Source organism: Nyctereutes procyonoides, unplaced genomic scaffold (assembly GCF_905146905.1).
Source record: "Nyctereutes procyonoides isolate TBG_1078 unplaced genomic scaffold, NYPRO_anot_genome, whole genome shotgun sequence".
Classification (NCBI taxonomy): Eukaryota; Metazoa; Chordata; class Mammalia; order Carnivora; family Canidae; genus Nyctereutes; species Nyctereutes procyonoides.
Genome location: NW_026575139.1, coordinates 23,648,534 through 23,671,927, shown reverse-complemented (window position 1 = coordinate 23,671,927; position 23,394 = coordinate 23,648,534). Strand labels below are relative to the sequence as shown.

At 51.9% G+C, this 23,394-nt stretch overlaps 1 protein-coding gene across 1 annotated transcript; it reads right to left on the bottom strand.

The window, feature by feature from the left end:
* Positions 1–33: 33 nt before the first annotated feature.
* Positions 34–23,046, bottom strand: TGFB3 (transforming growth factor beta 3). Its single transcript, XM_055304070.1, has 7 exons — positions 21,607–23,046; positions 13,814–13,977; positions 13,396–13,525; positions 7,445–7,552; positions 5,020–5,191; positions 2,114–2,267; positions 34–1,218 (listed from the first exon to the last, which is right to left on the bottom strand). Exons 1-7 carry the CDS (start codon positions 22,091–22,093, stop codon positions 1,060–1,062), a joined length of 1,374 nt encoding a protein of 457 aa, XP_055160045.1. The 5' UTR covers positions 22,094–23,046; the 3' UTR covers positions 34–1,059.
* Between the last annotated feature and the right edge of the window lie 348 nt (positions 23,047–23,394).

The following is a 23,394-nucleotide window of genomic DNA, read 5'->3' as shown; positions in this document are numbered from 1 at the left end:
TCTAGAAACAATCTTCCAGAAGATGAAATGATCCAAGATTCCCCAAAAATATTTATTTATACAAAGATTTTTGAGAGTAATATTTGTATTTGTCTTTATACCTCAGTCTATGTGTCTGGGGCCAAGTCATCGTGTGGCACATGTGCAACCTCCCCACATGCCTCACCCGTTGGTAGCACCTGCTTCCAGGAACACCAGGTGAACCCAGGGTCTTGGGGGGTAGAGGCGAACCCATAATCCCCAAGACTGCACAGACCCAAAATCCAGACATGTGCACCCTGACCTGGAAGGTGTCTAGCCATACGTCCAAGAGGAAATATGATTGAGGAAGCAGGGGAGAGGAAGGACCCAGAGGGCAGACAGGAGGGTGTTAATTCCCACCCTCTGCTTCTGAGTTCAGCATATCCATATGGCCCAATATCGCTGATGGCCCGGGAACCACATTACCTGGATTCTTCTCCCCTGTAATGACCATTGGTGCTGCTGATTGCTGTTGAGAGGACAATTTGCAAAAACAACAGATTCATCCTTAATCCCAGGTAGTATGAGATACGGTTCTGGGACTCTGTCTGGGTAACCTGTCTGAAAGAAAATGCTTGTCTTGTGTAATGTTCCAGATTCCCTAGAGCAGATGTGGGGCAGCGATGAGCAAATCTGACCTCAGAAGTGTCTTCCAGGCTGGCCCCGTCCCCGGCCATTCTCTGCCCTTCCTCCTCCCTAGGGTGTCCCAGATCCATGGCCGCATGATGTGTCACATGTCCACCTGCCATCCCTCTTCGTCTGTCCCCATCACCTCTGTCTACATCACAGAAAATCTGTGTATTCTGAAGAGTTGGGCCTTCCCCTAACCAAACCCACACTTTCTTTACCACAGTGATTCTCAGAGCCAGCAAGAAGGAGAAATGTCCCGAAAGGGAACTTCCGTCTCAGCCCTTTGCCCGGAGCCAACGGGTTGTGGGCTCCAGGCCTCTGGTTGAGGTCTGTTGCTTTTGTTTCCCGAGGAGCAGGCAGTCAGGCAGTGGCGGTTCTCTGTCCTCTCTCTCTGTCGCAGGCAGGGTCTCAGCTACACTTACAGGACTTGACCACCATGTTAGAGAGCTGTTCCACCTTGGGGGTCCTCCCGACATAGTACAGGATGGTCAGAGGCTCCAAGTCCTGGGGCACGCAGCAGGGTGAGGCAGACGCTTCGGGATTCAGAGTGTTGTACAGTCCCAGCACCTAGGGAGGACACATCATTTAGAGGGTGGCAGGCCAGGCCTGGGGCCTGGAGCCCTCCCCAAGCTCCGAGGGCCGCTCCAGAGACTGAGCAAGGGGCAGGTTGGCCAGCGATGTCCTTTCGGGTTGGGTACACATCTCTGCTTGTTTGGGTGTTTATCAGCTTAAGCCGATAGCAACTACTGGGTGACTTTAAATGGATAATGAACTATTCTTTGCTGTTAAGAAACACTCCACTTCTGGGTTTCCTAGCCACAACTGGTCACTCTGGTGAGAAGGGGTCTCACCAAACACTGCTTTGGGCCATTTAGTAAGCGCCAGTGTAAGAGCCCCCAGACATTGCAGTAATCGTGAGCTATCAGGAAATGTGTTTCACAAATTCCTGCCCTATTTTTGATTCCCCTTGAGGGAAATAAAGGCAAGCTAGTTTCAAAGTCCTGACTTCCCCCATCCCCTCCCTTTCTCTTCCCACAGTTTCATGTCAGCTTCCTCGGGGTGCTTTGCCTTGCCTTCCAAAGTGACTTCTCTACATGCAAGAGGCTGGGATGACCAGAGTTCTTTAACTGATGGCAGAAGCCTTTCTGCCCCAACATCCCTTGCTAGCCGTGTATGCACATCTCTGACACACAGGGTGTGGTGTGACAGTGAATTTCCAGGATGCTATGAGAGCTTTAGATACAACAAATAAAATGTCTGGTTGAAACTAGAGAAGAAACATCAAAGGGCAGAATGTGGCAAAGTAAGAGTCGGGCCAGATCAGAACCTTCAGCGAAGGGATTTTACTCGCCCCACATCATCATTCGCTCATTCAACATTCAGCCCTTCATGCATTCGTTGGAACGAGTGGCCCGGTGGGCTCAGCCCCAGGGCCCCACATGGCATGAGCCCCGCTGCGTACCGTGCTGTGGGTTGTGTCCGCACTGCGGAGGTAGGGGCAAGGGCCTGAGCAGAAGTTGGCGTAGTAGCCCTTAGGTTCATGGACCCACTTCCAGCCCAGATCTTGTCGGAAGTCAATGTAGAGAGGGCGCACACAGCAGTTCTCCTCCAAATTGCTACAACAACAAAAACCATTTATAGTCAACCTAAAGGCAACTACCAATATAAAATTTTAAAAATTTCACCGATGACCCTCCCTCATACTTTGTACCTAGAGTCCTTCCTGGTCACCCTAAGAGGTGGGCCAAATCAGTGGAATCCCAGGTTTAAGTGTATTGAGCAGTATATACCATAAAAGCATTTTTCTTGTATTGAAGACCATGATCCCAAGGACATAACAGGCAGATACAGATGATGCATGAGGAAGAGAGAAAAGGCAAAGGTGGCCCTGCCCCCTTTTACATCCTAGATCAAAGCAGAGACATAAATTGCTTCACATAAAACCAAGCACTGAATGTTCTTAGCCAGCTCAGCTTTGTTGAGGTCGATTTTATTATAACCTTCCTAATGAGCACCCAATGAGACCTGAACTCAGCTCATGCAGCTTACATACTACATTAGACAGTTTAGACCAAATCTGGAGGGCACTGAATCAAAATGAAGCATATCCTTCCCTTAGACTCGTGATTCACCCCAATTTTGATCACCAGGCCATCTCAACTCTGTTCCCTGCAGAAATCCATTTGGCAATAAACCTTGCCAAGTGGGCATCTGGCCTGTACTTCAATGTCTGCTGAGACCTAAAACTTCCTACTAAAATCTGACTTCTTGTGAGTTCCAAGGGTGAACCATGGCAAACACTCTTGGCTGTCTATTCAAAAGCCATTCCTACTTCCTTTCTCCCTTGCCACCTCCCATTACAGAGTCTAGAGCACGAGATAACTCCTTTCCCTAGCCTCTCTCGCAGGTAGGGGTGGTCATGTAACCCAGCAATGATCAATCACACATAAGGAGTAGTATGCAGAGGGTAGGGGCAGGTTTTCCCAAAAACAATCTATGCTTTATAAAAGGCACAGATGGAAGAGGAAACCCGCCAGCTCTGCCTCTCCTCCCTTCTTCTTGTCATTGAACACGGAGAAGATACCTGGAGCTTTAGCAGTCACTGTGACCATAAGCAAGAAGGCAAAAGCCAACATGCTAAGCATGGCAGACCCAGAGAAAGAGGCTGTATTCCCAATGGCATGATTAGGCAGCCAGACCAACCCTTCTTGTGAACAGGGAATCCTTTGTGGTTCAGGCCACTGTTACTTGCAGCCAAGAGCATCCACTCCTAACTGACTGAGCCACACAGAACTAATCTACATGCCAGCCTTCAGACAGTTGGCGACAACTGCATTGCCTCTAGTACACCTTCAAGCTCAACATCCCTAGTTCACTCAGTTGCTCCTTATAAGACATGGCTTTAGATCTAAAGGTTTCCTAATTCATTCTCCCCAGCTCCATCCAGGCATCCTCCTCTCCAGCCAAACTGATCCATTCATGTTCCTTCCTTCCTCCCCTCCCCTCATCCTTACATGCCCAGACCTCACTCATCTGGGGAGGTTCAAATTCTGCACCCTTCTGAAGCCTTTCCTGCAGCCACAGGTGAACTTGATGCAGATTCTTAAAGCACTCTCTCCTTTGGACCTTCTCGTGGATGTGGTCATTCCCTACCTTTCAGTCAGTGCTATGTGTGCTTGATCATCACCCCCATCCCTGCTTATAAATGAGGAACTCAATGACATAAGAGGTTCTTTCTCTTTCTCTCTTCATAGTGGCTACCTACTACTTCTGAATTAGTTCATTAATTTCTCCAGCTCAAATTCCCCTGGTACATGGAGACTGCCCTATTCCCCTTCCCCCAGGAGCATCCATGGACAGTTCACAAGGAACTGAGCACTTCTTTCATGGAAAGTTCTGCATGCAACTGGTGCAGCCACTCTGGAAAACAGTAATGGAGGGCCCTCAGAAAGTTAAAAATAAAGCTTCCCTATGATCCAGCAGTTGCACTACTAGGTATCCATCCAAAGATTACAAAAATACAGATTCCAAGGGGTACATGCACCCTGATCTTTATAGCAGCTTTATCAACAACAAACTATGGAAAGAGTCCAGATGTCCACTGAAAAATGAATGGATAAAGAAGATGTGAAATATATATATGTATATATATACACACACACATATATATATAATGGAATGTTACTCAGCCATCAACAAGAACGCAATCTTGCCACTTACAACAACACAGATAGAGCTAAAGAGTATCAGGCCTAACAAACAAGTCAGAGAAAGGTACCATATGATCTCATTCATATGTAGAATTAAGGAAACAAAACAGATGAACATGGGAAGGGGGGAAGAGGGAGGGAAGCAAACCGTAAGAGAGAGACTCTTAACGACAGAGAACAAACAGCCTTGCTGGAGGTGGGTGGGGCTGGGCTAGGTGGGCGATGGGCATTAGGGAGGGCGCTTGTGATGAGCAGTGGTGTCGGACGTAAGTGATGAATCACTAAACTTTACTCCTGGAACCAAACAATATTTCACTCTATGTCAACTCACTAGGATTTAAATAAATATTGGAAGAGAGAGAGAAAAAAAAAGGAAGGCCTGCATTCACCTCCCCCCACCAAAACACACGTCAGCGTACAGCACGGGCCCTACCAAGAGGCTGTGGCCAAGTCTGTCTAACCCAAGCCTCTAAGCGACGCTCTGCCCGCCCCCCCACCCCCTGCTGACTTCCGCCAGGCTTGAAATCCTCTTTTCTGGAGATGTTTGTGAAGAGCATCCAGGACCCCGGGGTAGCACAGCCTGGGCCTGGGGCCCGAGCAGCAGCAGGCCCGTACACGTGGCCTCGGGGCTCCCGCTCGCCCGTGGGCCCAGGCTCACCGGAAGCAGTAATTGGTGTCCAAGGCCCGCTTCTTCCGCTGGCCGCCCTGGCCCGGGTTGTCCAGCCGGTGCGGGGGAATCATCATGAGGATGAGGTGAGGGTTGTGGTGGTCCTTCTGCTTCTTGAGGCGCCCTAGGTCCCCACGGCCGTGGTCCTCCTCGCTGTCCACACCTGCGGAAGGGAAGGAGGCCGAGTGGCGGCGGGGTTCCTGGCCATCCGGCCACGGCCCAGGCCTCGGGCTGCCGTCGGGCTGCAGCTGGGGGCCCCGGCCTCACGGGGGCTCACGGGGCACCCGGGGTCGGGTCCCCTGGTGACCCCTGCGTGTCTGTCCTCCGGGACCAGACAGCCTTCCACGGTGCCTCCCGGGGCTCAGGGGCCCACGGGCTTCTGGGAAGCACCCGCGGCGGCTAACACATTCCTCTGGGCTGTCCCTGTAGATTGAGACTTAGAATCTCGGGGTGCGAGATCCCTCTTGTGATCCGAGTCGGTCAGCACGGCACAGACGTCGCCCTAGAGCGGGCGATGTCTCCGTGAAGATCGTTGTGATGGAAGGACGCCTGGGCGGCGCAGCGGCTGAGCGTGCGTCTGCCCTGGCTCGGGCGTGACCCCGGGGTCCTGGGACCGAGTCCGCGTGGGGCTCCCTGCGGGGAGCCTGCTTCCCCCTCTGCCTGTGTCTCCGCCCCTCTCTGTGTCTCTCATGAGTAAATAATTTTTTTTAAATCATGTTAATGGGAGCCCGAGGAGCGAGGCAGAATAACCGCTAACTCGCACGTGCAGTTCTAGTTTCCAAGCGAAGCTCAGACAAGATCGTGAGGCGTGTGATCCACAGATTAGCAAACAAACTCGGGGTGTCATGTGGGACCCCTGCTATTTCATCCTGAAAGGGAAAGACTGAAGAGCGAATTAGTCTCAATTCCAAGGAGTTCTGGTTTGTGCCAGGCGGCTGCCGGCTGCTGTCCGTCACTGCCAAGGACAGGAACACCAGGAGCTTAATTTACATGGTGACAGAAGGGCCTTGAACCCCAGGAAAAGACACTAGGACCCGAAGACAAATGAGAGGCCTGAATCTAAGGTTCCCTTCTCTGAGAATCTTTTTTTTTGTTTAAGATTTTATTTATTCATGAGCAACACAGAGAGAGGCAGAGACACAGGCAGAGGGAGAAGCAGGCTCCCTGCAGGGGACCCAATGCGAGACTCAATCCTGGGACCCATGGATCATGACCTGAGCTGAAGGCAGATGCTTGACTGCTGAGCCACCCAGGTCCCCCCCCCCTTTTCTGAGAATCTTTATGAACAAGATAACTGTTTACGGGATCCCTGGGTGGCGCAGCGGTTTGGCGCCTGCCTTTGGCCCAGGGGCGCGATCCTGGAGACCCGGGATCGAATCCCACGTCGGGCTCCCGGTGCATGGAGCCTGCTTCTCCCTCTGCCTATGTCTCTGCCCCTCTCTGTGTGTGTGTGTGTGTGTGACTATCATAAATAAATAAAAATTTTAAAAAAAGATAACTGTTTACTAGGTGGAAGGATCTAGTCCTGACCTGTCCGTAGCTAAGGACCCCAGAGGTCTTCTGAGCTCTGAGGTTCTGTGATTAGGATGCTGGATGCTTGGCTTTAAAAAGAAGGGGAGGGGGTGGCCTGAAATCAAGCCCGTGAAGGGGAAGAGGACTGCCCGGGCCTGGGAGCCAAGAGAGGCTGCATCTTTTCCCAGACAAGCCTCTGCCCTCAGGCTCTGGCTTGGTTAGTTCCATCTTGAGGAACCACCTGGCTCTGGGTGTGCCTCAGTTAATCCAAAACGGGACTGTGAGAGGAAAGAGAACTTCCCTGAAATCCAGAGACCGTCCAAAGATTGAGTGCCTCAGAAACCGCCTGGAAAACCAGAAAGGACTCTCAACTGTTTCTCCATCGTAACACAAATACCCTGAGCCCCAAAGCAGTCATTCAAATCCAGATGACTCCTGGGTGGGAATCAGGTGACCTCTGAGATATCTGAAAAGTTCAGTAGTCAGGACACCTGTATCCCTGGTCACCGCAGTTCACTTCTTCTAGGGAAGGGGAAGACAGCTACTATATGTGGAGCGTTTGTGGCACCGTGTTTTACGTTTGTTACCTCATTTAATTTGCGTGATAACCCTGTGAAAGAGGTATTCTCGTCTCCCTTTTACTCACTGAATTCGGAGAGGTGGACCCATTGGTCTGCATGACCTTCCCAACATTACACTGTCTCCCAGATGCTAACAAATTCTATCTATAAACTGAAAGTCACACGCCTTGCCTTTGGAGCGATGCAGAATTACTCTACTATGAGATAGGTGGCCGTCTCTGTGAGGGAGTTTGGTTGCTTTCCTTGGGGCCTCGGTAGGGGTCTCCTGTTCTATGCCGCCCCATCAGGTCCCCTCCACCTACTATACACATCCATTTTGTTACCTTTGAATTTGATTTCCATCACCTCATGGATGTTTTCTAGGATGTCTCCATTGGGCTGAAAGGTGTGACATGGACAGTGAATGCTGATTTCCAGACCTAAGTTGGACTCTGCAAAATAAGACATGGAATCAGTGAGAAAATTCTTTATGTGATGGGGAAGTGTGCCCATCACCGTGCACAGTGGGCCAGGGCCTCTGCTCCAGCCAGGGCAGTCACAGGAGCTGAGAAATACTGAAGGTCACAGGGGACAGGAAGTACCACCAAAGCTAGAGTGGACCTCCACATGTGTTACCACATTGCAGGTGTTTCTGTTGAACCAAAAAAAGGCATCAATTAAGGGGCATTATAAAGGAGAATTCCCCCTCTTGTTTAAAGCCTTATTTATTTGAGAGAGAGGGAGAGAATGCCTAAGTGTGTGTGTGAGAGCAGGGGGAGGGCCAGGAGGAGAGGGAGAGAGAGAATCTCAAGCAGACTCCATGCTGAGTGTGGAGCCCCACAAGGGGCTCAATCCCAGGACCCTGAGATCATGACCTGAGCCGAAACCGAGAGTCAGATACTTAACCGACAGCACCACCCAGGCGCCCCGAAGGAGAGTTTTCATAGGCATCTCTTTTCAGAGGATGATATTGGGAAAAAATTGTCACCTGCCTACGTGGGGGCAAAAGAATGAGGATATAGGAAGGGAGAAAAAACAGCCACCACACCGCAGAGGTGTTTGCTGGGCGAGGAGATATGCGAGCCAGCCTGCTGAGGAACGATGACCTGGGAGGTGGGGGGGGGGGGGAAGGTCAGGGAGGGGGGCTCACTGAAGAACTGCGGATTGGAGAGACTGCGACTCCAAAGGCCACAAATCCCTCCAGATGGGAGGAAGATGGCAGAGTCTGAGCCCCAGGATTAGGAGTCAGGAAGCGATGCTAGAGGCGAGGCCACCTGCAGACCAACAGCAGAATCAGTCTGCGGGGAAGATGCCAGCCTTTCTACCAGGGCCATGACGGTGGGTATAAAGGGAGTGGTGGTTTGCAGAGGAGAGAAGATGAAAATCACAGTGACCTTTGGCCATAGTTTCCTTCAGGGGTAAGGACAGAACGAGGTCAAAGTTACTTGGAATTATCTTCTCTGGGAATCCCTGTTCACTTCATGGGCAAGCCGGAGATGTGGATGGCTCACTGGGGGAAAACGAGCAGCTCGGGAAGACGTTGTGAAATCGGAGCACAGGCCGGAGGAACTGGCCAAGGGCCAAGGGCCCAGATGACACAAGCTCGGAGAGAACCAGCAGGAGGACACGTGGAGACTCCAGGGTTGCTGACAAGAGACTCTGGTGTGAGAAGGACAGCTGTGGCCCTTTCTCCTACTAGTGGTGCTGGGGCTACCAAAACTGGGGAAGCAAGGAACTTAGTAAAACGGGTTGAGTAAACTGGAGGGAGAGAAAAAGAAGAAGAAGAGAAACATCTGAACTGAATCCAGTAGTTTTGTGCAAGGAGACCAGAAAGGGTCTGGTGTTGTGTCAACTTTGGTGGGTTAAGACGCAGCCAGGGAGGCTCTGTCGGCCCAGAGGCAGCAGCAGCAAGCTGTGGTGTAGGGAGGTCATGGGGAAGGGACCCCTGTGGGTTCGGGATCAGCATCTCAGCAAGCTGACTGATTCACTGTGCTCCCTCATTCTGTGAGCAGCCTGGCTTGGGGCCACCCCGAGATCTTCTTGAAATCTGGTCATCAGGGAAAACACCAGAGTCCAAGGCAGCTCAGCACCCAGCCCATGCACAGAATGGCTCAAGCCCATAGGTTCTTCCATAAACTCCAGAACCCAGTCTCATCTGTCCTGCTCCAAGCCAGGGCTGCCTCTCGGACCCACTGACACTTGCTGAGCTTGAAGACTCCTGTTCCAGAAGGTTAGCTCTTGTGGAGAGGGATGGGGCTAATATATAACAAGGAAGCCGATGCCCAGCCAGGGAACAAGGCGTGAATAGAGGCGGATGCCATAGGAGCGTCATCTTCCTGGTTTAAGGCCGTTGAAGGAAGGAGCTGGGGTGGCTGAAATGGGCTACAGGGTGTACTTCCTATTACCCAGAAGGACTCACAGTAGGCCACAAGAGACCTGGAGTGGGCAAGTTCTGTGATTCTGTGAGTTAGAAAGTCAAGGTGCAGAGGCTCCTGGGTGGCTCATTCGGTTGAACATCTGACTCTGGTTTTGGTTCAGGTCCTGATCTCACGGGCCATGAGATCGAGCCCCACATCGGGCTCCCCACTCGACAAGAGTCTGCTTGGATATCCTCTCCCTCTGCCCCTTTCCCTGTGCATGTACCCTCTTTCACCTGCTCTCTCTCTCCCCCTCTCTCTCCTTTTTTTTTTTAAGATTTTATTTGTTTATTCATGACAAAGAGAGAGAGAGAGAGAGAGAGAGGCAGAGACACAGGCAGAGGGAGAAGCAGGCTCCATGCAGGGAGCCAGACTTGGGACTCGATCCCAGGTCTCCAGGGTCACACCCCGGGCTGAAGGCGGCACTAAACCACTGGGCCACTGGGGCTGCCCTCTCTCTCCAAAATAAATAAATAAATCTTTAAAAAAGAAAGAAAGTCAAGCGTGCAGATAGATGTGTGAGGGACAGTCAGGGTTAGGGGACAGGTGATAGTGGGAGATGGTGACCTGGCTCTGTCTAGGTAGACGACTCAGGGTGATGACAACAATCACCAGCTTTTGTGGAGCATTACACGTCAAGCACCTCTGTAAGACTTCACATGCAGTAACTCATTCAATCTTTCTAATTATCCTACAAAGCAGGAACTGATTATTACCCACCCCCGTTACACAGATAAGGGCCCTGAGGCTAAGGGAAACCAAATGGATTGCCCAGGGTACCCAGCCAGTAAGTGGGGAGCGCCAAGATCCAAACACCTGATGCCTGAGCCACACTCCTAATTATTAGAGACAATGAGGGACAAAGAGGGGGTAACAGAGACCACCAGGGAAGATGCCTTTGTTTTCCCAGTGTCCCCCTGGCCCCCGCCCCATCCTGAGCTATGATGCTGCTTGTGCTCCCTGCCCAGGCTGGCAGGGGATGTCTGGCTCTGCAACATGGAGAAACTGTAGACTGAGTGAAGCAAGAGCACAAAGGTGTGGGACCTGGGCCCCTCACTCCAGATAGGGCTCCAGCCAGCTCTGGGACCCAAAAGGCAAGCTGGCAACCCAGTGCCCAGTGGGCTCTCAGATGTCTGCTGAACGAATACAAGACCATATATGTGACTCAGTTTCCTCATCGGTCCACACTGCCAACTGCTCCATTTGGAGTCCATCTGCTGCCTGGTTTGGGGCCACGAACTCTGAAGAGACTCACGAGCTCTGCATAAGTAAAGGTCTGTATGTGATTCCCCTGCGCGAGGCGGCGGGGCGCATCTGCCTGAGTGGGAACTGAAGGTTCCATGAAAAACTAACCTCAGAATTGGCAGCAGCGGGGATGGTGGGTGGGGGAACCCACAGGTTTTATTACGAAATTATCTTTTTGATGTCTCGAGGAAGATGGAAATCATTCTCAACGCAAACTTCTCATTGAGCTCTGCAGCTGGGAAAATAAGAACTCCTTCAAGTGCCCAGGGCTTCAAAGAAATCCAGGTGGAGCTGATCAAAATCAGACAGGGAAGCTAAGAGATTAATTTCCCCAGCCTCTCCTCTCTGCAGCCATGTCAGGCTCTAGGTGGAGTGCTGTCTGAGTCAGAACTCCCAACTGTGCTGCCGAGGGCTGATCCTCGTCCTGTGGGTGCTCCTAGGCTTTTGCCCTTGTGCTCAGTAGGGGGGATAGGATGGAATGTCTGGGTATCCCTGGAGTTGCCCACGATCGGCCGGCTGAGCCACCAGGTAAAGCCCCTTCGGTGAGGACCTGCACACTCGGATGCCTGCAGAGCCCAGGCAGGTTAGCAAGCCAGCATAGCATGCTATGTGGGGACTGCCAGCCTCACTCCTGGGGAACATCGGGGCCTGGTAGGGCCTATGGGGCCATGAAGAACATACACCCCACCTCGAGAGGTGGCCACTCCTCATCTCTCATGGATCGTCACCAGAAAATGTTCCGGTTTCTCTGGAAAATCCAGAAGTCCAGGTTTTTTTAGTGAATCTCCTGACTTTAAAAATAGAAACTGTTGACCATGACTTAAATGTAAAACATTATTTAGGCCAAGCCTTAGTGACTTGACCCCAAAACATCAGGACAATTTTCTCAAAACATCAAGGACAAGAAAAGACCCACCTGCTCCTGGGACTCTGGACATCAGCATGCAGATGGACGGTGCCCCTACAGCAGCTGATGATAGAATAAAACTCCAGGCAAGACAGGGAGAAGGGACAGATGGACCCGCCACAGGCGCTCCCTCCCTTCCGAGCATCAGTCCAGGCAGTACCCCAAAGCAAAGAAGGAGAATAACAGCAAAGCATGGTGGTGCCAAGGAGACTCCAGTTCTGATCCAGGCCAGATGACCCTGGCCAAGTCACTCAACCTCTCTGGGCCTCAGTTTCTTTATCTGACCTAATAAAAGCTTACTCTTGTGTGACAGGATAAAAGCCATGGAGCTCTCTCAAATACATCTGGTCCCTAAAATGGCTCTATGAGGTATGCAGGGAAGGACCCATTACCTGATTTTCCAGGTGAGGAAACACAGCAAGTGGGCCAGATATTTGGGACATGTGACATTTGATATGCATACTGGACAGCTCTCCTTGGATAACCACCAAGCTTTCAAACTTGGTTGGACCCCAAGAGAACCTGCTCCCAAACCTGCTCTTCTTCCAATCTTCCCCGTGCCAGTATGTGTTACCATGACCTCAGAAGCCATCCCAGATGCCCCTGTCCTCACACCCCACACCTAACCAGCCCATCCCCTGGGCTAGACCTCCAAGATAGACAACAAATCCATATCATCTCCATGCCCGTGGCTACCATGCTAGTTGAAGCCCCCATGTTTCTCATCTGGGCTCCTGCGATGGCCCCTAACTGGTTTTCCTGCTCCTTCCTCTGACTTCATGGAAATCAGAGTCTTTTTTTTTTCTTTTAAAGATTTCATTTATTTCAGAGAGAAAGAGAGCACTCAAGAGAGTATGAGTGGGGGGTGGGGGAGCAGAGGGAGAGGGAGAAGCAGACTCCCAGCTGAGCAGGGAGCCCGACTTGGGGCTCAACCCCAGGACCCTGGGATCATGACCTGGGCTGAAGGCAGACAGGTGCTCAACCAACTGAGCCACCCAGGCACCCCCAGAGGAGTCTTTTAGAGATAAATCACTTCATTTTATATCCCAGCCCTGTTTATAATACTCCAGGGCTTCTTATCACACACTGAGTAAGTCCTAAAACCTGACCATGGCCTTCCAGGTCCGAAGTCATATGGCCTCAGCTAACTCAGGCCCCCCCAGCTCTCTCCATTCCCCCCACATCAGCCTGTGTGCTGCTGCCAGAACAAATCATGCCTGCTGCCACCTGGGGGCCTGGGCCTCACCACCTCCTCTGCCCGGCACATCCTTATTGTAACCTTCCCACACTGGCCCTTCTCATTACTCAGACCTGGGTGCACACATTCCTGCTCACAGAGGGCTTCCCTGAGCACTGCATGTCGGACCCCACTCGTCATTACCACAGCTCTCTATCTCTTGGGGTACTCACCACCGAGGTTCCTATACATCAATACATTTTCTTGTTTATTGAGTGTCTCTCCCCTCGGAACAAAAGCCCCATGCGATAGGGACCTCATGGGTCTGGCTCACTGTTGCATCCCCAGGGCCTGGCTGAGCGAGCATCTGCATAAACACTGGTTGAATGAATGAATGAATGAATGAGGGACATGGCGAGCCGGTGGTGCAGCCAGAGCTTGAACCCAGACCTGTGACTCCTCTAGTTTTGTCCTCTTCCTTCTATTTCGTGAATGACCAAGGGACCTGAGGTTCCTTCCAAAAATACTCAAGACTAAGAGTCCACCTACCTCTTCGCAAGAGCCATTCACGCACAGTGTCAGTGACGTCAAAAGACAGCCACTCGGCGGTGCCCCGGGTGGGCAGATTCTTGCCGCCGATATAGCGCTGTTTGGCGATGTGCTCGTCAGGCCGGAGTATCTGGAGGGCAGAGAAGGGAGTAAGTACCCCAGGCCGGGACAAGTACCGCGGCATATGTCACAATGCAGGAGGACAGGTGAGGGGAGCAACAGGAAACTAAAACTTCCTGAAGGCTCCTGCGAGCCCCGTAGTGAATGCTCCATCCTCACCGGAACAGACAGATGCAGAAAGTTCGAGAAGGCAGGATTCACACCCAGGGCTGCTGAACTCTGCATGGGAGGAGAGGCCCAAAATGGTAGAGGGGCTGGCTCTCCCGCGTGCGTGTCTTCTGTTCCGGGAGGGGCTCACCTGGAAGAGCTCGATCCTCTGCTCGCTGCGCTTGGAGCTGGGGTTGGGCACCCGCAGGACCCGGAATTCTGCCCGGAATAGGTTGGTTCCATTTTTCTCCACTGAGGACACATTGAAGCGGAAAACCTTGGAGGTGATTCCTTTGGGGCAGACGGCCAGCTCATCTAGGAGATCAAGCAAGCGAGGAGAGGTAAGGTGGGAATGAGACCCAGAGGAGCCAACGTGCTGCCCACGGACACTCACCAAGTGGCCAAGGTCCCACCCATGACCTCCCTAGAGGCTCGAGGCCTCAGGCCTACAGGTGGAGATGGGAGGAAGCTCTTGGTGACCCTGCAATCACACCACAGGCCTGAGCCAGGAGCAGGGAGACCTGGGAGCCCCAGGACATGGCGCCAATGACTGGCCATCAAAGGCAATCACCCCTCTCCCAAGGCCTGGACATCTCAGCTCCAGCAGGCCCTCCAGGCTGCCTTACTACTCTTAGAAAACACAGATCCTCAAAAAATTGCAACAAATCCCCCTAGTAGTTTAATCATCTCACAGCTGGCTGACCCATTCCTGTGTTCCTTCGGCATTCATTCATCCATGACCTGTGTAGTAGTAAGCGCATACTGTGTGCCAAGCATAGTGCTGACGCTGGGAAGCAAAAATGAAGAGACATGCCCCTGCCTTCAGGAGATTCATATCCAGGGGAGGATATTAATACAAAGACTCAAACAGCAGGACCAGCAGGAAGGTGTTGAGGGCTTTTGGAGAAGCTGGGGGGTTGCTGCAAAGAGATCAGAGTAGGGAGACAACAGGGAGCACTTGAGGGAAGAGGGACCATTTGATCTGGGTCCTGCAGGAGGAAAGGGTTTGAGGGTGCAGAGGAAGAGGATTTTTCATGGAAGGACTGCTGGAAACAAAGCAGGGAGGGGAGGAGATGAGTGAGAGGACCTGAAGCAGCCCGGTGAGGGCCCCCAAGACGAGGTCAGGACAGCAGATTGGGGTCTGCCCACGGGGAGGCTGACCTGTCAGACTGAGAGGTTGGAGTTTATCCCATTAGCGGTGGGGAGCCATGGAAAGTGTTAGAGCCGTGCAGCGACATCATTAACACCCCGTTCTAGACCCATCGAGGCAGCACTGGTATGGCAAAGAGCCCACATCTCAGGCCTGGTGCAGCCGCAGATGTTTCTTCAGACAGAGCCGGGCCATCCCCATCGGCTCCTTTCTAAAGGTTTCTGTCCTTGACAGCACATGCTATGCCAGCTCTGTCACCCTGCCGGCCTCTTCGTCCCTGTCCACAAGACACAAGGCAGCAGATGCTCTTTCCCACACCTCAGGGCCAGACGAAGAGAAAAGAAAGAGCCAGTCTTTTTCTCCTGTACACTTTACAACCTCAAGGTCTGAGCAGCATTAACACCCAGAGAAGAACTTTCTACACAAATGGTAACGATAGCCAGAACTTGAAATTCAAGCCCATAGACCCAGATTCCACACATAATGGACATGGCTGGAATGAGCTCATAATCACCCCGAGGGATGGTGTAGGAAGTCACGGACAAGGCGGGAAGGATCAGAGGCCTGGAAACAAGCAAATGCGCTACTGATCTTTAGGAAAGGATGAGTGAGTGTTTTTGGAAATTGCCATCTGGTGGGCCTGACACTGATTCTTAGAAAATTAATGGAACAGATGTTAGGAAAACAAATGTGTGAATGCCGGCTAATGAAGCCCTGATTAATAACTGGCTTTGAAAGAACAAATACTGCCAACTCTTCCCTCAACCATGTCAGATAGAACCAGAGAGAGGCATCAGTGATAGCAATTTAATTTTTCAGCTTGCCAGTTTGGAAGCCTCTGGACACGGAGAAGCTCGTGGACTGGCAAGTACTGACACACTTGGTTCTCGAAGGAGCTGTCATCAGTGTAGCTTCAGTCATAACAGCACCTCCAGTAACTGCTGAAAGATGGAATGAAGTTTGTCCATGTTGCTGTGGAAAGGAAAAATGGAACAGAAATGGCACGTGCCAGTAAGCAGAGTCAGAGAGGGGTCAAGACAGCGGGAGGCCAGGATACAGGGGGCAGCGATGAGCTCAGAGGGTCTTCAGGACACCCTTGTGACCATCGTTCCTTTGTTGCTTCCAGCCCATCGATCAGATATCTGTTCCCTAAGATGGACTCCTCTTGGTGGGAACTTCAAGGAGATTTCAAGAAGGAGGTGGGAAGGATCTTTTTTTTTTTTTTAAGATTTTATTTATTTATTTGAGAGACAGAGCATGAGCACACAACAGGGGGAGGAGCAGATGGAAAGAGAGAGAGGGAGAGAATCCCAAGCAGACTCTGTGCTGAGCAGAGAGCCCGATGTGGGGCTCCATCTCATAACCCTGAGATCAGGACCTACCTGAGCTGAAACCAAGAGTGGGATGCTCAACCCACTGAGCCATGCACGTGCCCTGGGAAGGGTTATTATTATTTTTTTAATCACTGGAACCTACAGATTTCTAGCAGAGTTAGAGGGACATTAGGGTTCATCTAGTACAACCCTCTTCAGGTGAAGAATCTGATGTCCAGAGGGATCTTGGCCGGGCCACACATAAATTAGTTGATGCAAGCAAATTGACACTAGCAAATAAAGCTCAGACATAATTACTAGTGATTACAAGAGAACTGCCTAGGAAAGAAAAGAAAACGTAAATATAATCTTCTTGGCAATTAAATCCACTGAATAATGATGATGTTTTAATAATTTGTGGACTGAGAGTGTAAATAAACCAACTGTACTAACACCACCTTACATTTTACAGAGCTCTTACCAACTCACCTGACCCTCTAACAATCCTTGAGGAGAATGAGAATAAGTCAAATTGACCATTTTACAAAGGAGAAAAATGAGCATCAAGAAAGTTAAAGGACTAATCCCAAGGTCACGCAGCTGGTGGGTGGCAGAGCTGGTATTTGAGCCCAGGTCTTCTGACCACCCCTCTTTTATTAAAGTGGGACCTCTGGAAGTTGGGATGGGTCCCAAGTGATCATCTAGTGGAGTCACAGTTTCACCAACAAAATCAAAGCTCCCATGAAGTGGGCCTAGAGTAGCAGCCTAGGCCTAAGGAACAGGCAATTCCTGCTAAGTTCTGTGGGTCAGCCATGCTTCTGCAGGATGCCAGTATGACTGAGAGCTGGACTAGAGGGTCCACCTTTAAAGTTAAATCATGACTATGCAAAAAATATTTATACTGATGGAGACCATTTTCTTTTTTTTTGCTATAGGGAGAGAAAAATAAGCAAAGAATGTTCATGTAGCGTATTCATGAACAAAATGTGGAAACAGCTGACTATGTTTCGACCATGCCTTGTAAAATGTTTTCCAACACCAGGGCTCCTAGATGTGCCTTTGCTTGTATCCATCATTTCTGCCTGTAAAATCCTGCTAGTCCCAATGACGACATATGTACACTGGTTCTGTGCTGCTTCTTCACCCTGGCTGCACATTAGAATCATCTGGAGAGCCTTAAAAATAGGTGACTACCTTGGAGTGGGTGGGTCCAGAGCTAGCTTTCTTTCTTTCTTTCTTTCTTTCTTTCTTTCTTTCTTTCTTTCTTTCTTTCTTTCTTTCTTTTTCTTTCTTTCTAAACCTCTCCAGATGATTCTAATGTGCAGCCAGGGTTGAGAACCACAGTTTATAGTGCTCTGCAAAGGGTACCATGGCTTCCAGATGTTCTGGAAGTTTGAGAAACTACACTTCGATGGTTTAACCTGAAATAGGTTGGCCTTTAAATGTACTAGACATGCAGTTTGGCCAATGCATCTTTTTTTTTTTTTTGAAACTTTGAATTAGAAGCCCATCAGGATTTTAAGCCCAGGTTCAAAATTGGGAATTTTCACAAAAAGATCCAGATTCTCTGCTCTTCTGGGAAACAGCAAGGTCCAGTCAAGCTGGACCCACATTCCCAAATGCAAAAATTACCAGGAACCGGGCAGTGGGTGCCCTCTTTTACCAGGGCATGGGTGCCTCTGGCTCCCCCCACCTCCCATCAGCTTCCCACACACCCTCAACCCCAAGGCCAAGTGTCCCATATGCTTTGGCCTGGTGCTGGTGCTGAGGCTTTTCTTCCACATCCTTTGCATTAGCTGGCTGGCCTCTGTGCGCACCATGTTTGCAGCCCCTTAAGGAAAGGTGTTCACCTAGTACATGGAGTCTTAAGCTTCGGTGGCCTTAGGAATCAATGGGGCACTTTTCAGAAATACAGATTCCCCAGGACCCCACCCGCAGATTCTGATTCTGTAAGGGTGAGGTTGGCCTGGGAATCCACATTTTTCACACTCATGTAGCCCCTGGACCATTCTTGGAGAAACGCTGACCTAGCGTGCAGAGGGCATTGGCACACAGAACAAATGAGTTCTGGGGATACGAAATGTCTTTTAATTTTCAGAATGAGCACAATCTAAATGTAGCATCCAGGAAAGAAAGGCTAACATATCAAGTTTTCTCTCTGCTCAGGATCTCTCAGTCTGCTGGTTGTCTTAGCGCCACCCTTGGATGAAAACAAGTCTCCCACCAGCCACAGATAATTATAAGCGAGAAGTTAAAATGACACCCACACTGGTGATATCTTGATAACAGGGATGACAAAGGAATGGAGAAGGCTGTGTCTCCTCCCACCCCCACGACCACGTGTGTCAGAGAGAGCCTCTACACAGCCAACTCCTGGTGAATTATAAAAGGATTTACAGAGTCTTGCCTTCCGTGCGGAGACTGTTGAATCATCCCAGATGTATACACAAAATTGTTTCAGCTGCAAGACAGTTTGGAGATGATCTCTGACTTTACAGATGAGAAAACTGGCCTCAGAGAGATGACCTGCCCAATGCCACCTGGTGTGGCTACTTAACCAGCTCGAGCCTCTTTGTTAGACAAAGAAAACCCTTTGGTTGAATTTGGGAGAACATCTGTGGTGGTGTGAATCTCCTGGCCATAACAGGCGGAGGCAAGAAAGGACACACCCAGTGGTCCCTGGGCAGTCTGCCCCCAGGGTTACTAAGAGCTCCTACCCACCCCCCACCCCCCACCCCACTTGGTCCAATAAGTGATTTATTTGTGTTGTAAATCAAAATGCTATTGAAGCCTTAAGGTTAAAGATGGGACTTAACAATGCTTGTTTGACACACTGGCATTAGTGCCTAACAACGTGCATTGTGCAGACAAAATGTTCAGGTTAGAATCCCTGCTCTTTGAGGCAAATTCTTTAACTGATGCAAGTTTTTGTTTCTGAATCAGGGTCCCTATCTGACAGGGTGGAGCCAGGGGACGGGCCCTCTCCTCTTTGCTCACCTTGGCACCCTTTCTCCTGCACCACTGGAAATTATTCCTTGCCACACTTCGCCCTCCAGACTCCCCGATCCCCTTGCGCCACCTCCAGCTGTTTCTCCCCTCTAGGGAGCAGGCTGGCTGGGAATGATGACATGTGGAAGAGAACGCGATCTCATCACTCCCCCAGAAGCTCTGGCACCCAGAGCCTGCCGGCATCCCCCCACAGACCCAGAGGCTCTCCTGGCCAGGCCCTCACAAGCTCAGGACAGGCTTCCCTTGTGCCAAGCCTCTGAGGACGGCCTTCTGCTCCTGCTCGGCATCTGCCCACTGCCTTCTTTCTAATTAGCGTGTCTTCTGCATCTGCCTCTCCAGGGCTGGCTCAGCACCTGACCAGCTGCAGGGCGGGCCCAAGCCATGTCTGCTCAGCCTCTGTGTCACCTCCAACAGCTGCAGAGAGTCTGGGCCCGCTTCCTGTTTGCACCTGCGAGCCTCCGTGGCATCACCCATGTCCCACGGGGCCCTGGCTCCTCCAGGATATCCCACAGAGCATCCTGCTCCCTGCGCCGGATTTGCTCCCAGCCTGCTTAGGCTCTGTGGCCCCCGAGCTGCCACAGTCGCCAGGTCCTGGTGCCGCTGGCGGAGCTGCACAGCATTCGCATGCCCTTGCCCTGGCTTTCCCCAAGGCTGCCCACCATCTGTGCCCTGAGTCTCTGTACGAAACCAATGTCCCTGGCGCCTCGATGCCCTCGTGTACACCTGGCCCATTCATTCTCGGTGTGGCATTCCAGGCTGGATGGGCCCTGGTGACTCACAGTCCCTCCTCCCTGGGACTCCACCTCCTGACCCGGATCCTTAAGGTCCCTCACCCTGGGCTCTCTTCAGACCTCTCCTGCAGGCCTCAGCTCTCTATATCCGAGCCCACTATGTCCTGACTCGGTGGTTGCCCAGGGGTTGGGGGTTTCAGCCATCCTGGTGCTGGTGCCTTTGGAAACCGTAGGCCCTGGGCCGACCAGAGCCAGCCCCGCCTGGAGGAGGCCCGGGAGCGTGCGCCCAGCTAGGGTACTAACTCTTGCCTCGTACTCAGGCTTCGGCCCCACACGGTAGCCACATCCTAGGCAAGGCGCTCCAGGCCGCCACCGGAAACGGGAGTGGGAACCCCTGGCCAGTAACCACAGGCTCCTGGAGCTGGCATAGGGCCTTTTGCACCTTCAGCTAGAGCTGCTCCACCCACTAGCCACCTACTCCTCTTCCTTCTCTTTAGCCAGCTTCCTTTCAACCCCTGCAGTGCCCCCCTGGCCCCCCGCACCCAGCCTGCTTCCTCCCACCCTTCCGCCCCTACTCCCCACTGCCAGGTGAGCCAGGGAAGAGGTAGTCAGGGTGGCGAGGACACCTGCTGGTAGGAAAAGCAAACAGAGCTGCTCCCAGGGTCCCTGGCCCAGAGTGGCTCACATTCCTCCTTCTCGGGCTGTCAGTTTCTCAACATCTGCCAAATCTCTCTCTCTTGTATTGAGGTTTTTTAAATGTCCGTTCAGTAAACACACATGACTTCCACACGTGTACAAACACACACACAGACGTCTCACCCAGAAGCCTCCCAGCTTCTCGGCACAGACGGGAGCCTCCTGGGAGGACACACTCCCAGACACATGTCCTCTCTGCACCCACAGCCACACCTCCCACCCACTCTTCCCGTGACACGCAGACACAGAAGGGCGGCCAGCAATCATCTACACGTCCAGAGCCACAACCCTGCTTTCCCCATGTCCACAGGCCTGGAAGACGCCCATTTTGAGCACATGAATCTGTCTACTGTACAAAGCCAGATTGCACATCGGCCGCAAGCACATGCACATGAGGGCATAGGTGCGTACCCTTCAGTCATGCTCACGGCTCCCGTGGGTCACGTGTGTGGCAGAGACGGAAGGGCCTAGATGGCAAGAGGCTGCCTCTTGCCTGGGCTTCCAAAAGCTTGACAGACATTACTCTGGAGCAGGTATACCCTTCTTCCCAAGAACTGGAAAAACTAAACCAAAGACGTGTCACAATGAGTTGTGAAAACAAGGGAGAAGAGCGAGATCTCCAGACTCGTGGGGCCATCAGGGCTTTCAAGAGAACTGGCCCCTGTCCCTCTGGGGCCCCCCTGTGCTCCCAGCTACCTACCCCATCACACGTGCCAGAGCACAGATGTTAACAGAACAGCCTGATGTAATTCCACAGGAAAATCAGTCAAGGATGTGATGGGAGTTCAGCAAGCCACTCAACTCCAGGGCTCCGGGCCTCCCAGAAGCACCGGGCTCTTACCAGAATGGCTCTGTCTCCCTCCGCACCCACCTACCCAGCCCCTACTGGGCATCGCACGTCCTGAGCCTCGGTGTGGGTGAACCCCAGGGCACCCTGCTCTCAGGCCACTGCAAGCACACCACCCGCCCCCACCCCCGCTCCGTGGACTCCCTACTCCAGCTCAGACCCTTCGGAGCAGACACCCCAGCAAGAATTTGGACTTACTGTGCTCCGCCAGCCCCTGGATCATGTCGAATTTATGGATTTCTTTGGCATAGTACTCCGACTCGGTGTTTTCCTGAGTACAGCTGTCCTCCCTCTCTCCCTGCATCTCCTCCAGCAGCTCCCGGGTGCTGTTGTAAAGGGCCAGGACCTGGTAGGGGACGTGGGTCATCACCGATGGCTCGGGGGGACTGGTGAGTCTGAGTTTGCTCAAGATCTGTCCCCTAATGGCTTCCACCCTCTTCTTCTTGATGTGGCCAAAGTCCAAGGTGGTGCAAGTGGACAGAGAGAGGCTGACCGTGGCAAAGTTCAGCAGGGCCAGGACCACCAGAGCCCTTTGCAAGTGCATCTTCATGCGCAAGCTGGGGAGAGAGGCCGGGGGGCTGCAAGGCCTGGCGAGGAGGAGACCCCAGCAGTCGTGCAGAAGGAGGGAGGAAAACCGGGCGGCCTCCCTAGATCCCGAAGACTGAGGCTTGGCAAGAAGGTGCATGAACTCACTGCACTGTGAGAGCTTCAGGACTTCCAGGAAGCGCTGGCAACCCTGAGCACGAAGAAGCCGACTGTGCGCCTTGTAGCTCTGGGTTTCTTCTCCATGTGTCTAAACAGGTTCTGCTGGGCTCTGACTCCCAGCAGGCCAGGTGGAGGGCAAGCAGAGGGCTGGGAGGGGTGGCAAGGCAGCTGGGAGTGGGAAGGGAGCTGGAGTTTTTCCTTAGGTAAAAATAAATAGAGCGGATATCTGATATTGCCAAATGTCGCTTGGCGATGGGGAGAAAGTGGGTATTTTAAAGAAGGAGCAGAAGGACCATGGCTGGGTCCCAAAATCAAAATCCTCGCCTTGCCCTGAAGGAGGATAAGAAAAGAGAATGGAAAAGAAAAGGGAAAAAAAAATGTCTAAAAAAAAGTCAGATCACCAGTGAGTAGGTGGGGACAGGCAGGGCCCGGCTGCGCTGGTCCAGCTAAAGGTGGGGGCAGCGCAGGACACACTTGTCTCTCGGGCACACCATTCATGCTTTCTCTTTTGTTTACACTTCCCCGGGGGCTTTCTAAATGACTTTGTTCACGCTGCCTCTCGTCTTCATTGGCTGGGAAGTGGGGGTATGTGTAATTGGAAGGCAGAGAGAACAGGCCCCTGGAGAGCAGCCCCAATAATCCACTTGGACGCCCAGGGTCACCAGCACCTCGGCTTGTCTTCTCCCTCGGCCATTGCTTCTGTTCCCTGCTTCTCTTTAAAAAATAAAAAGGAAGAGAAAAAAAGAAAATAGCAGCCAGTTCCCTGCACGCCTGCTCCGGAAAGCTGTTATTCCTTCTTTCTCAGGCTTCTCCGCCTATCTCTGCCTCCCCTGTCCGGCTCATTCCCTTGGCCTTGGCTTTATGCTTTCCCTCCCTTCCTCTCCTTGCTGCTTCTCCCTCTCCTTCTCCCTCGCCCTCGCTCCCTCTCGCTCCTCTCCCTCTCCCTCTCTCACACACACATGCACACACACTGCTTTCTCTATTTCTCTCTGCTGAAATTTTATACCTCCCTCCCATGACGTCTCTGGCCCGGGTGGGGGAGGGAGGGACCAGCGCACGCAGCCTCCTCTGCTGCACGATTTTAATGTTTTAAACAGGCACAGGAAAAGCCGAGCCCATTTGAAAAATACTTTGCGAGTCCTCTCGTTCTACGTGGTAACTGAACTTTTTTTCCCCTCTTGGAGTCACTCCTGCTACACGTTGACTGTTTTTCTGGAAAGTTACTCCGACGAATCCCTTCCCTCCTTCTCCCCCAGCTCCGCCGCGCTCGCGCCAGCTGTC

What these genes read in the sequence shown, in the direction of transcription:
- TGFB3 (XM_055304070.1), bottom strand. Translation starts at nt 22,093, where the DNA reads ATGCACCTTCTTGCCAAGCCTCAGTCTTCGGGATCTAGGGAGGCCGCC. An exon ending in CCAGGGGCTGGCGGAGCACA is followed by an intron (nt 13,978 to 21,606) that starts GTAAGTCCAAAT and finishes TTGATCTCCTAG; the next exon opens with ATGAGCTGGCCGTCTGCCCC. An exon ending in CGGACACAACCCACAGCACG is followed by an intron (nt 1,219 to 2,113) that starts GTACGCAGCGGG and finishes TGTCCTCCCTAG; the next exon opens with GTGCTGGGACTGTACAACAC.